Raw genomic sequence first — 12624 nt, 5'->3', positions numbered from 1 at the left:
AAATAATAATAATAAATGAAAATAAATCTTGATGCAGTAAATTTAGTTGTGATGGTCCCACCTGAAGACGGAGACTTGTGTTGCCTCCGAAACGTCGTGATTTAATTTATTTATTTTCATTCTTTATTATTTTATTTCTATTGTTTTTTACCTACGTGACTTTACCGAAAAAACCTAAGAGCATGGGGACGATGACTGCCACGTACATTCCAATTGAGTCATTAGTGGGTAGGTTTTCATAGTTGACAAGGCTGGACAAACGATGCCTGCACACAATGACCTACACTTGCAAGTGTTCATATTTCAAGGGAGACTTGTGATAACGGTTGGTACCAGAGGAAAAACACAAATTCACAATGTTCAAAGGTAATTGTTACGTGTAATCAACAAAACGCTTGGAACTGTAATGAACACCAAACCTTTAACAAAGTTGAAAAACTGACACAAAACGTAGTTTGACAACAAATCTGCGACCGCCAACCTCAAAACAATTCACACAAAGCCGCTAAAACGTCAGCAGAGTTCCTTCGGCGAGAATTGAAACGAGCATTGGAAATGAACGGGACGTAAACGGTGCTCACCTCACCCACTTTACCGAAGCCAAGCCTCCCTTTCTCAGCAGGGCCTGCCCCTCCTTGACCACCCTCGCACTCGTCGGGGGTTCGGCACCAGGCAAAGTCACCTCTTGCTCCTGGCAGAGGGCCTTGTTCTGGTTCAGGATGAGGTGGGCGAGTCGCAGGATCTGATGGACGCGCAACGGCAAGTTTTAACAAACGGAACTGTCACGTGGCCACAAGGTGTGCTGGCGTGTTGCTGTGAGCCAGAACTTTTTGGGTGAGGGCGGGTGGGTTAAGTAGTTTGTGTAAAACTCCAAAATGCACTGGGGCTGCGAGAGGTGACCACAAAATAGCAGTTCCATACATCGTAGAGAATTATCGATTTGTGCGTGCACTATTCAACGCATTCATTGTGACCACAGGAATTCGATTTTAATCCACGAATCGTTACCCCCTGCCTACCCGGCGCCCACCGAGAGCTTAAAAATTCCAGACATGTCGGTCCGGGTCAGCGACCTGGAAAAAAAATGTCCACACCCGGCGCACAAACGTCCAGTTTACCTCTCGCTACGGCCGTGGCTACTACTCAAGTCCCTTCTACTCCCAGCAGCATCGAGTCTACTTCCCACCATGGCCGCGGCTACCAGTCAATTGCCGCCACCACCAGGCATGGCTGGGAATTACTTGGCGGAGGGATCAAGCCCTGTGGCAACCGAATAAGTATAACCCGTAAAAACAAAGGTTTTCACTATAAATCCTTTATATGCGTGGCGGCTAGTGTCCTCTCGTCCTCTGGCTTGAGATGGCTGCCACCTATGGGTCAGATGATTGCATTGGACCATTAAGCAATTGGTAATTAAATATAATATTTTTGTCCTAAAAAGTGTAAGATTTTGGCAAAAAATTTTTCACGAACATTAATTGCCACGCACAACGAGTCTGTGTGGAAAATGTCAGCTCGATTGGATCACGGGAAGTGGGTTAAAAAACGACCGAAAGATTTGCACGGTCCTAAGCAAGCAAGCGAACTTAATATAAAGGATTTAAAAAGGGAGACGCGGGCACCTGGGCCTTGTCGAAGTCGGAGGTGATCTCGAGCTCGTACTCGTGGTGCTGCGTGAAGTACAGCGTGAGGCGCAGCCCTTCCTGGCCTTCGCACGACTCCAGCTCGGCAAACGGGAAGCGCTTGTGCACAGCGCCCTTCGAGATGTTGCACAAGACCTTCTCGAAGAAGTCCACCTGGGGCGGGGTGGAGGGGCATCCGGTCGCACACACGGTGAGAGAACGTTGCCGTCAATCGTCGCCGTCGTTTAGTTACTGTTTTACGTTTTAGCACGGGTTGGCTGCGTACGGCGCACGGATGCACGTGTGTACGTATGTTGAACTTCTTTCGCACCGTACGTAGCCAACCGTGATAATCGGAAATGCGGGGAAAGGGCAACAAACTAAACACAAAAAGCAGTTCTAAGGAAATTAGTTTTCAAGAAAGATTTAAAAGTGTATAGCACCAATGGCTGCCTAATATCGGAAGAGCGTTCCAGATGGCTGCAGAAAGGAGCTCATCATTCATAAATGCTTCTGCAGTGCTTTTCATTCACAGAGTCCTTGACGATATACAATCGACGCGAAGCTCAATCTTACCGAGGTAGAACAATCCACGCACACTCTCGGATCACGTAATACTGCCCCCAACTATGCGCTCGTCTCTCAGGAGTATTTATTTATTTATTCAGCCTCGAGAGTGACAGCGCTCACACCAGCGGCAAAAAGAAGCCGTCGTATGGCCGTAAGCCGCGATGAGACAATTGGGCTCAGATCGTGACTCTTCTAGACAGGGCCACGACTCCGTTTTTGCGTCGGTCTGTGTCTCCAAGTTTAAGAAGGCCCATTGACCAATTTGGTTGGTGTTCTATCGGGTAAAGCCTTAATAGCAACGCGACAGGCAGACAGAGCTAACGTGCAGACGCTTTCAAGTATAACGAATCGAAACAAAAATGCAAACAGACCGTTAGCGAGCACCTATCAATGACGGCGTGGTGCAAGAGGAGGTGGTGTGGCCAGCACCAGAGACGGCTTTACATATTGGTCTCCGCCTCACTTGCACCGTGTACTCATTTTGAGGCTGAGCTGATCTAGTGGTAGCCCAAGTCAGGTTCAGATACCAAATGCCATTGTTGCGGTGCTATTCGATGCTCCGCCTTCGTGAATGCTTTGAGAAAGAACGTCCTCCCACCTGTAGGATCCTCTTCTGCCGCTGCCGGAACTTGTTGTATTTGTAAACATTAAAGTTGTACACGTCGCTTTCTCCCACCTGGCGGGGAAAACGGACACGTTCGCTGTGGTGAGCACACCGGCGTGTGCCAAGGGTGAAAAAACAGCGAAGGTACGACAACATCCTCGATAAAATCTAAAATTCCACCGCACAGACTGTTGAGGCTAGTGCTGTGGGCGGGTGTAACTTATGAAACTGGCACGACACGAGGTTGTAGTGACGGTGCGAGACAGCGTTTGCGTGCTTGTTGATTACAGCCTGCGACGTATTTGCGGCCTGTGTATCTGCACCACTGCCACGGCAGTTCCTGAGAAAGCCAAAATGTGCGTCCATAATCGTCATCGTCATTTCAAGTTGTAAATTGCCGCACGGTATTCACTCGCCCTCAAGAGGTGCGAGGTGGAACCATGGACGAAGTGGCAAGGTCGGGCAACGAACCGCCGCCAACTACTGCCCAAGCTCTGCAATCCTGCATCTATTAAGGCTGATCTTTGTACAAGTGTTAATAAACACGCACACAGAGACATAGATCATGAACAGACATGAACCCCTCCAGCAATGAAAAATTATAGGAGTTAGTAAGTAAGAACTTGTCCTTTGCTTTTTATTTGACGCGTGTGTGGCGATGGCGCAGCCATCGATTGAGGGGCGAATTCGAACCGCGTTGTGTGATCGGCATCGCGCTCGCTGAAGGTGAATGCTGTCAGCGAAGTCGTGTGCCGTATACGCAACTGCGCACATTTCTGCGAGTCACTTATAACCGCTTTGCCGTTACTTATTACCAATTGTGGACTCAGACTATTGTCCTATCATCTCATAGAGTCCCTGGCACTTAATAATATGCTACACAGTGGCAGTGGCGGTCGTAAAATGCTGATTTATTACCAATAAACCCCAATGATCCAATCTAAATTAGGGATTTCGATCGGATCATTGGGGGGGCACGTGCCACCCCACCCCGCACTATCTCCGCCAGTGACAGTAGGTAACTGTGTTTATATGTGTTTTGTTATTTCCTATAGTGATAACATGTGGAAGTGAAGAAGGCACTGTTGACGGACAGAATGCTTTTCTCCCTGATCAATATACGAGGACCCACGCGTGTGAGAAACACCGTAGCGAGTCGGAAAAAAAAAACACACACAATGTAATTGTACAATACAGCTTTGGGGAAATGAACGGCGTGCAATTTTTTTTATGACCTTTAAGACGGAAAAATAAAAAGGTGTGGGGCGAGCGCAGCGACGGGAACAAGTATAACCCGTAAAAAAAAAATTTCACTATAAATCCTTTATATGTGTGGCGGCTAGAGTCCTCTCGTCCTCTGGCTTGAGATGGCTGCCACATATGGGTCAGATGATTGCATTGCACCATTAAGCAATTGGTAATTAAATATAATATTTTTGTCCAAAAGTGTGAAATTTTGGAAAAATGTTTTCACGAACATTAATTGTCATGCACAACGAGTCTGTGTGGAAAATGTCAGCTCGATTGGATCACGGGAAGTGGGTTAAAAAACGACCGAAAGATTTGCACGGTCGTAAGCAAGCAAGCGAACTTAATATAAAGGATTTTAAAAAAACAACGCGCCCATGCGGCACGGCATGGGAAGCTTCTCCCGCCACTCTTAAAAAATAAAAAAAACTATTTAATCGAACAGACGGTTCTGGTAGACACAGAGAGAGGCCACGCGTGGGAATTGACACCCAGCAAAGACGCAATGCAAAGTGAAATTATTATTATTAAGGAACGGGAGGACTTCACAAACCTGGCTGTCCGTCCGATGAAGCTGGTTGTAATTACTGGCGACACGTCGTACTCAGATTGTAAATGTTGTGGCTTGGCTCTCCAACACACCGGTGAGCTGTACTAGTGACGAATTGGCACGTTCTGTTTACGTGACAAACCTTACTAGTTTGCTGTTGCGGATTTAACAACATATATATATTTACGCGATCTAACCCAAAAAACACCTGTATCATGGATGAAATTAGCTGTGAAAGCCTAGTTTTATTATTTACCAACGGTTTATGTTTTGAACCTTTCTGTGCCATGTGTTTCACTAAACTGTGCATCACTGGGGTCTACTTCCTTAACTCGGATAATCCTCTAGGGCAGGGGTCGGCAACCTACGGCTCCGGAGCCGCATGCGGCTCTTTACGGGCTGCTTCTTGACGATATGTACGTATGTACAGTATGTACTCAGATGCATTGCGGCTCTTGAAATACTGAATTTTGTACCGAATTGGAAAGAAATGGCTCTTCTTGTTATTTTGGTTGCCGACCCCTGCTCTAGGGGAAGGACTGGGTGGGGGAAGGAGGAGGAGGAAAAATAAAAGGTGGTGGGGGTGAAGGGGGCGTCTGAATGCCCGAATTGGATGGTCATTAAATCAATGCCCACAGGAGTTTGGTGATGTGCTTCGCTGTTCTAGAGCGGCTATTTTTGACAATGCATTGACCAGTGATGGGGGGGGGGCACGTGAAAGAGGGGGGGGGAGAGGAATGTCTCCGTGTGGTTTAAACAACAACAACAAAAGCCCGTTGACCATGTCAGTCGCCTTGCTGTCCTGCTCCAGGCCGTTGGCCATCCGCACGGCTTCCTCCACCGTCATCTTCCCCATCTTGACGGCCTCCAGCAGCTGGATCTGTTCCTCATTGTTCAGCGGATGCTACACAACAACAACAACAAAAAACACGCGCGACAAGCGTGCGCGTGTGTCAGTTACAATGCAGGGCGAGAAAGAGAGAAAAACACGTCAGCGCTTGACGTGAGCGGTGCAACCATTTGGTTTTTAATCATGGCAGCCATCGGGCACAGTTAATGGGCCACATGAGACCGTGTGGCGTTTGAGTTGTACGGAAACGATCGTGCTTTTTTTCTTGTTCGATCAAATGATTTCCTTTAGAGAGCTCATTATGCACTTTAAACAATTGTGTCACGTACACATATTTTTGTTGTATTCATTTTTTTTCAAACATAGGACCCCATTAGTCAGGAACAGCGAAACAGTTCTCAAATCACTCCTTTGAGGAGGAATAGCAGCCATTCAAGTGAGGGCAAGTGTCACATGGTGAATTCCCACCTCAGCAACCACCTTACATTTAATAAGAATACCCTTGCTAATCATGATTGCTCTTGGATAATAACTTTCATTGCTTACGAATTACGCAAGATGTGCCACCCGAGATGTTTCATTTTGTCCTTTTAATTCAATGCAGTGGGGCCCCTACCGACTCATTAGGTCATTGTTTTAACATCTTAGAGCCAGTTGTTGATTAAACGGGTGGCGACATCCTGCGGTTGGGCGTTCAACTGCTCGTTGCACGGTTCAAATCCAGCGGCCGCCCTGATTAATACAGCCGATGTATTAACCACAATCAAATCAAAACAATTAATGCGCCACCTGCATCGCAGTGGACGTCAAAGATCCCGCGATGTATTTCGCAAAGAGTCGGCCATTGTGCGCCAGTCTCACAGTTCACATTTTCTAAATGGGAACATTCGAGATATCTCGTTTCCAACCCCCCCACCCCCCGAATAGCGAATCACAGCTCGGGAAATTGTTGTTGCGGGTATCTGGATGCCTTCCAACTTGTCTGTGGTTTCCTGCCTTACTGAACTGGATGTATCGAATGACCCCCCTCGTTAATAAATGTTCTGATATTCTGAAAAATATTTGGGTCACCCATTGACTAGCTTTACTACCCAGCTTCGCCCGGGACTTGGATTCACCACGCCCGGCCGCTTTTGTCTCCCCAGTGGCGATGTTCACACACCACAGCAGTTACTCGTTTGAGGCTGAGTCGACCTAGGGGAGGCCCAGGAGCGGTTGAAATAATCGTCACCGGCGGTGGCTGTGAGCGGGAATCGAACTCGGGTCGCCGGGTTCGTAGCGCAGCGCGCTAACCACGACACTACAATGCGTTACGCTTCCACATGCGTGGGTCACGTGACAGATTTGACGTCACAGCTCACTTGCTGTGCAAAAAATAAGATGCATTATTGAGCTCCCACCCCCCCCCCAAAAAAAGTTTTTATTTTTTATTTGTGCATGGTGTACAGTCTGGAAAGTACCCACATGGCAAATTTCCAGATTGTTGCATGTCGGGAAGTACGCTAAACATTTTGAACAGACACACATAATCACAACTTTGCCTTTTATAGAAATGGAGATTGCGTCACCACGCACGCACATACTGAGTTCAACAAAGACGTACCTTATTGCGCTTAGACATCGCGACCCCGTCAGTTCTGAGCTGCAGCTCCAGCCTGTGAGTCCTCTACCCGAGCGGCGTGTGAAGACGAAGCGACCGGCACGACTGCAGCATCACAAAGACAAAGATCCCATCCCCGTGTAAAGCCCCGTGCAAAGTCACGTAGGTAGAAAAATAAAATAAAAAATTACTAAAAGTCATAATTATTTTATTTTATTTCTATTATTACTTTTAGTAATTTGTAATTTTATTGTTCTACCTATGTGACTTTACCAAAAAAACCTAAGAGTATGAATCCTTGCAGTCACGAAAGCTTCAAATCTAGAATCCCCCGTATAGATTACATAGACCTTTGGGGCATGACGGCACACGAGGAGGTAGTGAGGCCAGCACCACATTCAGCCACTTTTCTTTTCGACCGAGGGTAAGCCCATGACTGATGTTGGCATCACTTGGCACTGGTGTTAACAGTGGCTGGGAATCAAACTCAGGTCTCTGGGTTCGTAGCACAGGGCACTACTTCCTGCACCGCCACTTCTCACTGCAGTATCAATACAAAGACAAAGATCCCCCGTATAGCCTTAACAGACTATTGGGGCAAGCACTGTGAGCGAGCACCTACGAAGGATGGCATAGTACACAAGGGAGTGGGTGGCCAGTACCACGCCTAGCCGCCTTTGTCTCCCTCTTGGCAATGTTTACACATCGTACTCATTTTGAGGCTGAATCGACCTAAGAGAGGCCCAAAACCGGTTAGAATTATCGTCATTGGTGTTGTCTTTGAGAGGGAATTGAACTTAGGTCACTGAGTTTGATTTAACACGTAGGCTGAGTTTGTAGCGCAGCATTCTAACCACTACATTACTGCTCCCTACACTCTGCAATATCACACATACGCACAAATGTGAACTGCATGTTAACTACACCCCACACGCAACATCTAGCGACTAGTACCACTTAATCAGAATTTTATCAAGTGCTTAACTCATTTTATGAATGCAATGTTTGTTTAAACCGGGTGGGAGTCCACCGAGACAAAGTCTCCTTTTAAAGGGAGACCGGGTTACCAAAACAAAAACAGTAAATATGAAAATCAACAGTCAATACATCATAAAATGTATATCACAAAACCATCATCAATGAACAATAGTGAAATTATTTTTAATTATCCCTTATCGATGCGGGGTGAATTTCATAAACATGCATTTCTCATGAATGCCATCTGTCTATTGTGTTTTTGTAAGATGCAGCATCTGCTTGGGGAGCGTTAATCATGGCCGACGACGATGATGATCTAATCTCTGACCATGGCAGAGAAGCAAAATATCTCCAGTCATCTGCTTCTTTAATGACAGTATATCGTTACCAGCTTGGTTTCCGCTGTGACTGAAATGCAGAAGTGTAGCTGTACGAAACGCCAACTTTAGTCAACTGCCCGAAAAGTCAAGTTCCACATAAAAACGATCGTGAAATCGAACATGAAACGAGGCATGCGGTGAGGACACATGCCTGTAACACACCGCTGTGTAGGCGAGAGTTGGTGGACCACGCAAAATGTTGCGAAACTCCCTTCCCGTAGGTGGTCGAGGAGAAAATGGTCCAGAGAATGTGGACTTATCTCCATCTCTGTCCAATCTGTGTGGAGTCGAGTGTTGCCCACCACCTCTACGGCTACTCCGTTTAGTTTCCACACGGTATAGACACCAGTCATTGGCTGATCATTTTGAATCTATGCGCCTCCGTGCTTGCGAAATGCACAGCGTTGTGTTATGCAATTGCATACATTACGCTTTAAAAAAAAACGGAATATTATTAACTGATTGCGCACTCGAAGTAGGAAAAAGCGTGAGTAACCCTCAACTCCTCTACTCTCACCAAATGTAATGCAATAAGCTAAACGTGTCTCTAAAAATAATTGCCAGTACTCTGCCTGTTGTGATGGATTCACGTCACATCATATTTACACCAACAAAAATCTCACTTTACATGAACATCGTAAATTAAATAAGTAAAAAAAAATCAAAGAGCGTTATCAATCCACTGCTGGATGAAGTCCTCCCACATCGTGTGGGTTATGGAGGTTATTTGACCACGATGATGTTTCACCACGCTGTGCGTCAGTGCTGCACATGGTAGAGATTGTGTGGGGAGCCAGAACCGCTTTAGATAATACTGGTAGGAACCTCCTGGTTACACAAGCCCACAGGGGATTATTGTGTCGGTCGTACAGGGAGGGGCTGGGTAGGGAGGGGAGGGTGGAGAGGGGCTGGGTGGGGAGGGTGGGGAGGGGCTGGGTGGGGAGGGGCTAGGTGGGGAGGGTGGGGGGTAGGAGGGGTGGGGCTGGGTGGGGAGGGGCTGGTCACCCCGTGGTGCCCTTATAAAACTCAACGTTTAACCTACTCACGCCGGCTTGTGCCCGCCCTCACAGTCGGGCATATTTGCGGAATACACCACGCCGCCGTTGACCCTGGCCATTGACCGAGCAACCCAACGTTCCTACCAGCTCCCTCCGCAGGACAATGTGTTCACTCGTCACCAGTGAACGCCATGGCTGGGAATCGAAATCGGGGCTCTTGGTTGGTAACTTAAATGTGTTTGACTTGTCAAATATTGAACTGTCAAACAAACTTCGCTGGTACAATGAAATTTGGTGCATCGTATTACAAGATGGATGTATGCATCGGGATAATGTGTTCTCCACTGCTACCTTCAAAGTCTGGAACTCAATCCAGTTCTCATGGCTGACTTGACCTTCCTGTTAAGGGGCCGTCCATAAATGACGTCACGCGATTTTGGACGACTTTTTACCCCCCCCCCCTCCCCCGTCGTCACACGGCGTCACAAAAAGTCAGACCCCCCCTCAAATATTACGTCACAAAGCTCTGCCCCTCCCCCCAAAAAATAAAAAATGCTTCAAATCGCTTTAAACTATTGTCATTGTAGTGCGTATTTAATGTGGCGCTGCACTCTGATGTTGTAGGAGAAAACATTTATTAATAGTATATTTAATTAAGTAGAACGTGTTGTCTATATTTATTTAAAATTGCGCATTTTGATGTGACGTCACATTTCTCACCCCCCCCCCCTCTCCTCGTCACACATCCTCACAAATGTCTGAACCCCACTAGGTGCGTGACGTCATTTATGGACGGCCCCTAAGGTCTCCGTTTGTATCCGCGAGTCTTTTTTCGATACGAAATTTTACCATTCACCATTATTCTCCTTGATTGCATTAAGCGCATCTTCTCTAGTTAGAGATCACCAAGTGACTTATTGAACAGAGTTTCAAAATATGATACTCTTGCAAATTGCACCGCATTCTATCAAATACGTAAACAACGCGCATACTGTGCTAATTATTGAACTAGAATTCCACGTTTTGGGTTCAAATGTGTTCCAAGTAAATCCTATAAAAAACGATCACAGCATGAGGTACATTTAAGAAGAGGCCAACCACCCGGGTGATGGATTGACGCCGGCATATCTTTGAACGGCCACTTTGTTGAGCTGCTCGACACTCAGCTGCTAGCCCCTTGTACAAATATTTAGCCGGCCAGGGGCCATCAACCCAACGAATTCACCCGTCCCGTTGCTAACGTGTCGATCTCACGCGCGCCGCGTTTGTCAACCACGAGTTTCGTGGCATTAAGTCGAGTGCCATGGACAGCTTCGTCCGAGTAGCCTCCCCCAATCAGTTCTCACGCCCGCCGGGCATGCACGCACACCACCTATTCGGTTACTTTCCGTCACACTCCATCTGTCCATTGTGTGCAAAGCTATTTGAATACAAAGATACCAAAAAAACCCCCGTGCTATGGAGAAACTTGCCTCTTGACTTGGACAGCTCTATGGCTCGCGCGCACGACAGAAATAATTCGAGTTGCGTAAAGTCCTGATACTGCATGCGTGGGATATAATTTACTGTCAGTAAATTTCGATTTAAAGCTTTCGTGACTGCAGGGATTCATCTTCTTGGTTCTTTCGGTAAAGTCACGTAGAATGGAAATAATAAAATAATAAAAATAAAACATAATAAAATAATTCTCACGACGTTTCATTCAGACTCTGTCTTCTCGACAGACATGTTCTCCACCTGAGGACGGCTGCTTGCGTTGTGGCCGAAACGTCGTGAGAATTATTTTATTATGTTTTATTTTTATTATTTTATTATTTCCATTCTACGTGACTTTACCGAAAGAACCAAGAAGATTACTGTCAATTTCCACGCAAAAAAGATTAGGCGACAAATTGTGACGACTTTGTAGGGTATTATACATAACATGGGTATCAATCATACACATTTACACGGACATACACTTGTGAATCACACCACCAAAAGTTGCGACATACCAGTTACCTAGATATATTTAATGAAAATTATAAAATTATAACAACGCACCATACACCACGGCCCTTTGACAATCCACGACAGGATGCAAGCCTCCCCATGCCGAGTCAATCGCACGCCGTCAATGAACTATATCTTGCAGAACCTCCGATTAGCACGGTGCGAAAGAAGTTCAACATACGGTTACACATACATACATGCATGCCGCCACACGGACGGCAGTACAGCAAACGGGACTCTCACCTGTTTCGTCTGAGTGAGATCGCGTTGCCCCCTCGCACGCGTAGGGGGTTTCCTCCCACGTGTGAACACTCAAGTAATTGGCCGATAGCGCCTTTCACGTATCGAGGACCGCAGAACTCGGGGAATTGTTGTTGGTAGCGCGCGCGCCGGCAACACCGCGTGACTTGCTGCTACTGCTGCTGCTGCCTGAACTCGTCTGTGGTTCCTCCTCGAACCTCTGATATCGCTGCTCTCTCTCTCTGTCGTTTTAACTCTCGACGACAGCACGTTAAACGTTGGCATTAACCGTCCAGGGGCCGTCCATAAATGACGTCACGCGATTTTGGACGATTTGTTTACCTCCCCCCCCTCGTCACACGGCGTCACAAAAAGTCAGACCCCCCCCCCCCTCAAAAATGACGTCACACAGCTCTGCCCCCCCCCCCCCAAATTTTTATTTAACATGCTTCAAATCGCTTTAAACTATTGTCATTGTAGTGCCTATTTAATGTGGCGCTGCACTCTGATGTTGTAGGAGAAACCATTTATTAATAGTATATTTAATTAAGTATAACGTGTTGTCTATATTTATTTAAAGTTGCGCATTTTGATGTGACGTCACATTTTTCAAACTCCCCCCCCCCCCTCGTCACACATCGTCACAAATGTATGACCCCCCCCCCCCGAGGTGCGTGACGTCATTTATGGACGGCCCCCCAGTACTATCGCAATAACCACACGACTTTACCCACTCCTCCAAACAAACGGCGACTAGGTTGTGTTTTACCATAGCTTAGCTTACACCCACATATTTTACAACTTACCTGTCTTATGAGATAAACAACAGACACATACATCTTCTACAGGGTAAACAACGTTGTTTTATCACAATTACGTACTGCTTGTTGCCTTCTCCGGTACGACAGCCTCAGCAAGCAGCAGCAGCAGCGTTTACCCGAGGATGGCAAGACGCAGGCAAACTTTACGTAAAGTTGTTCTCATCGCAACAC

General features: G+C 46.6%; 1 protein-coding gene across 4 annotated transcripts in view; it reads right to left on the bottom strand.

The window, feature by feature from the left end:
* Window positions 1–12624, bottom strand: part of LOC144727595 (uncharacterized) — a 35689-nt gene that overhangs the window by 18722 nt on the left and 4343 nt on the right. For 2 of the 4 annotated variants that reach the window (XM_078606533.1, XM_078606530.1), the window contains exons 2-6: window positions 7048–7149; window positions 5376–5498; window positions 2791–2868; window positions 1623–1796; window positions 582–742 (exon numbers count right to left, since the gene is read on the bottom strand). In XM_078606533.1, the coding sequence (XP_078462659.1) occupies window positions 582–742; window positions 1623–1796; window positions 2791–2868; window positions 5376–5498; window positions 7048–7065 (554 nt within the window). In that variant the 5' untranslated portion in view covers window positions 7066–7149. Of the gene's footprint in view, window positions 1–581; window positions 743–1622; window positions 1797–2790; window positions 2869–5375; window positions 5499–7047; window positions 7150–11635; window positions 11927–12513; window positions 12616–12624 lie in introns of those variants that run through there. The other 2 variants (XM_078606532.1, XM_078606531.1) reach the window with 2 other exon arrangements.

The sequence above is a fragment of the Lampetra planeri genome, chromosome 26, assembly GCF_965212315.1.
Source record: "Lampetra planeri chromosome 26, kcLamPlan1.2.h2, whole genome shotgun sequence".
Classification (NCBI taxonomy): Eukaryota; Metazoa; Chordata; class Hyperoartia; order Petromyzontiformes; family Petromyzontidae; genus Lampetra; species Lampetra planeri.
The sequence above is the reverse complement of the archived record's forward strand: the minus strand, read 5'-3'. Positions and strand labels throughout refer to the sequence as shown.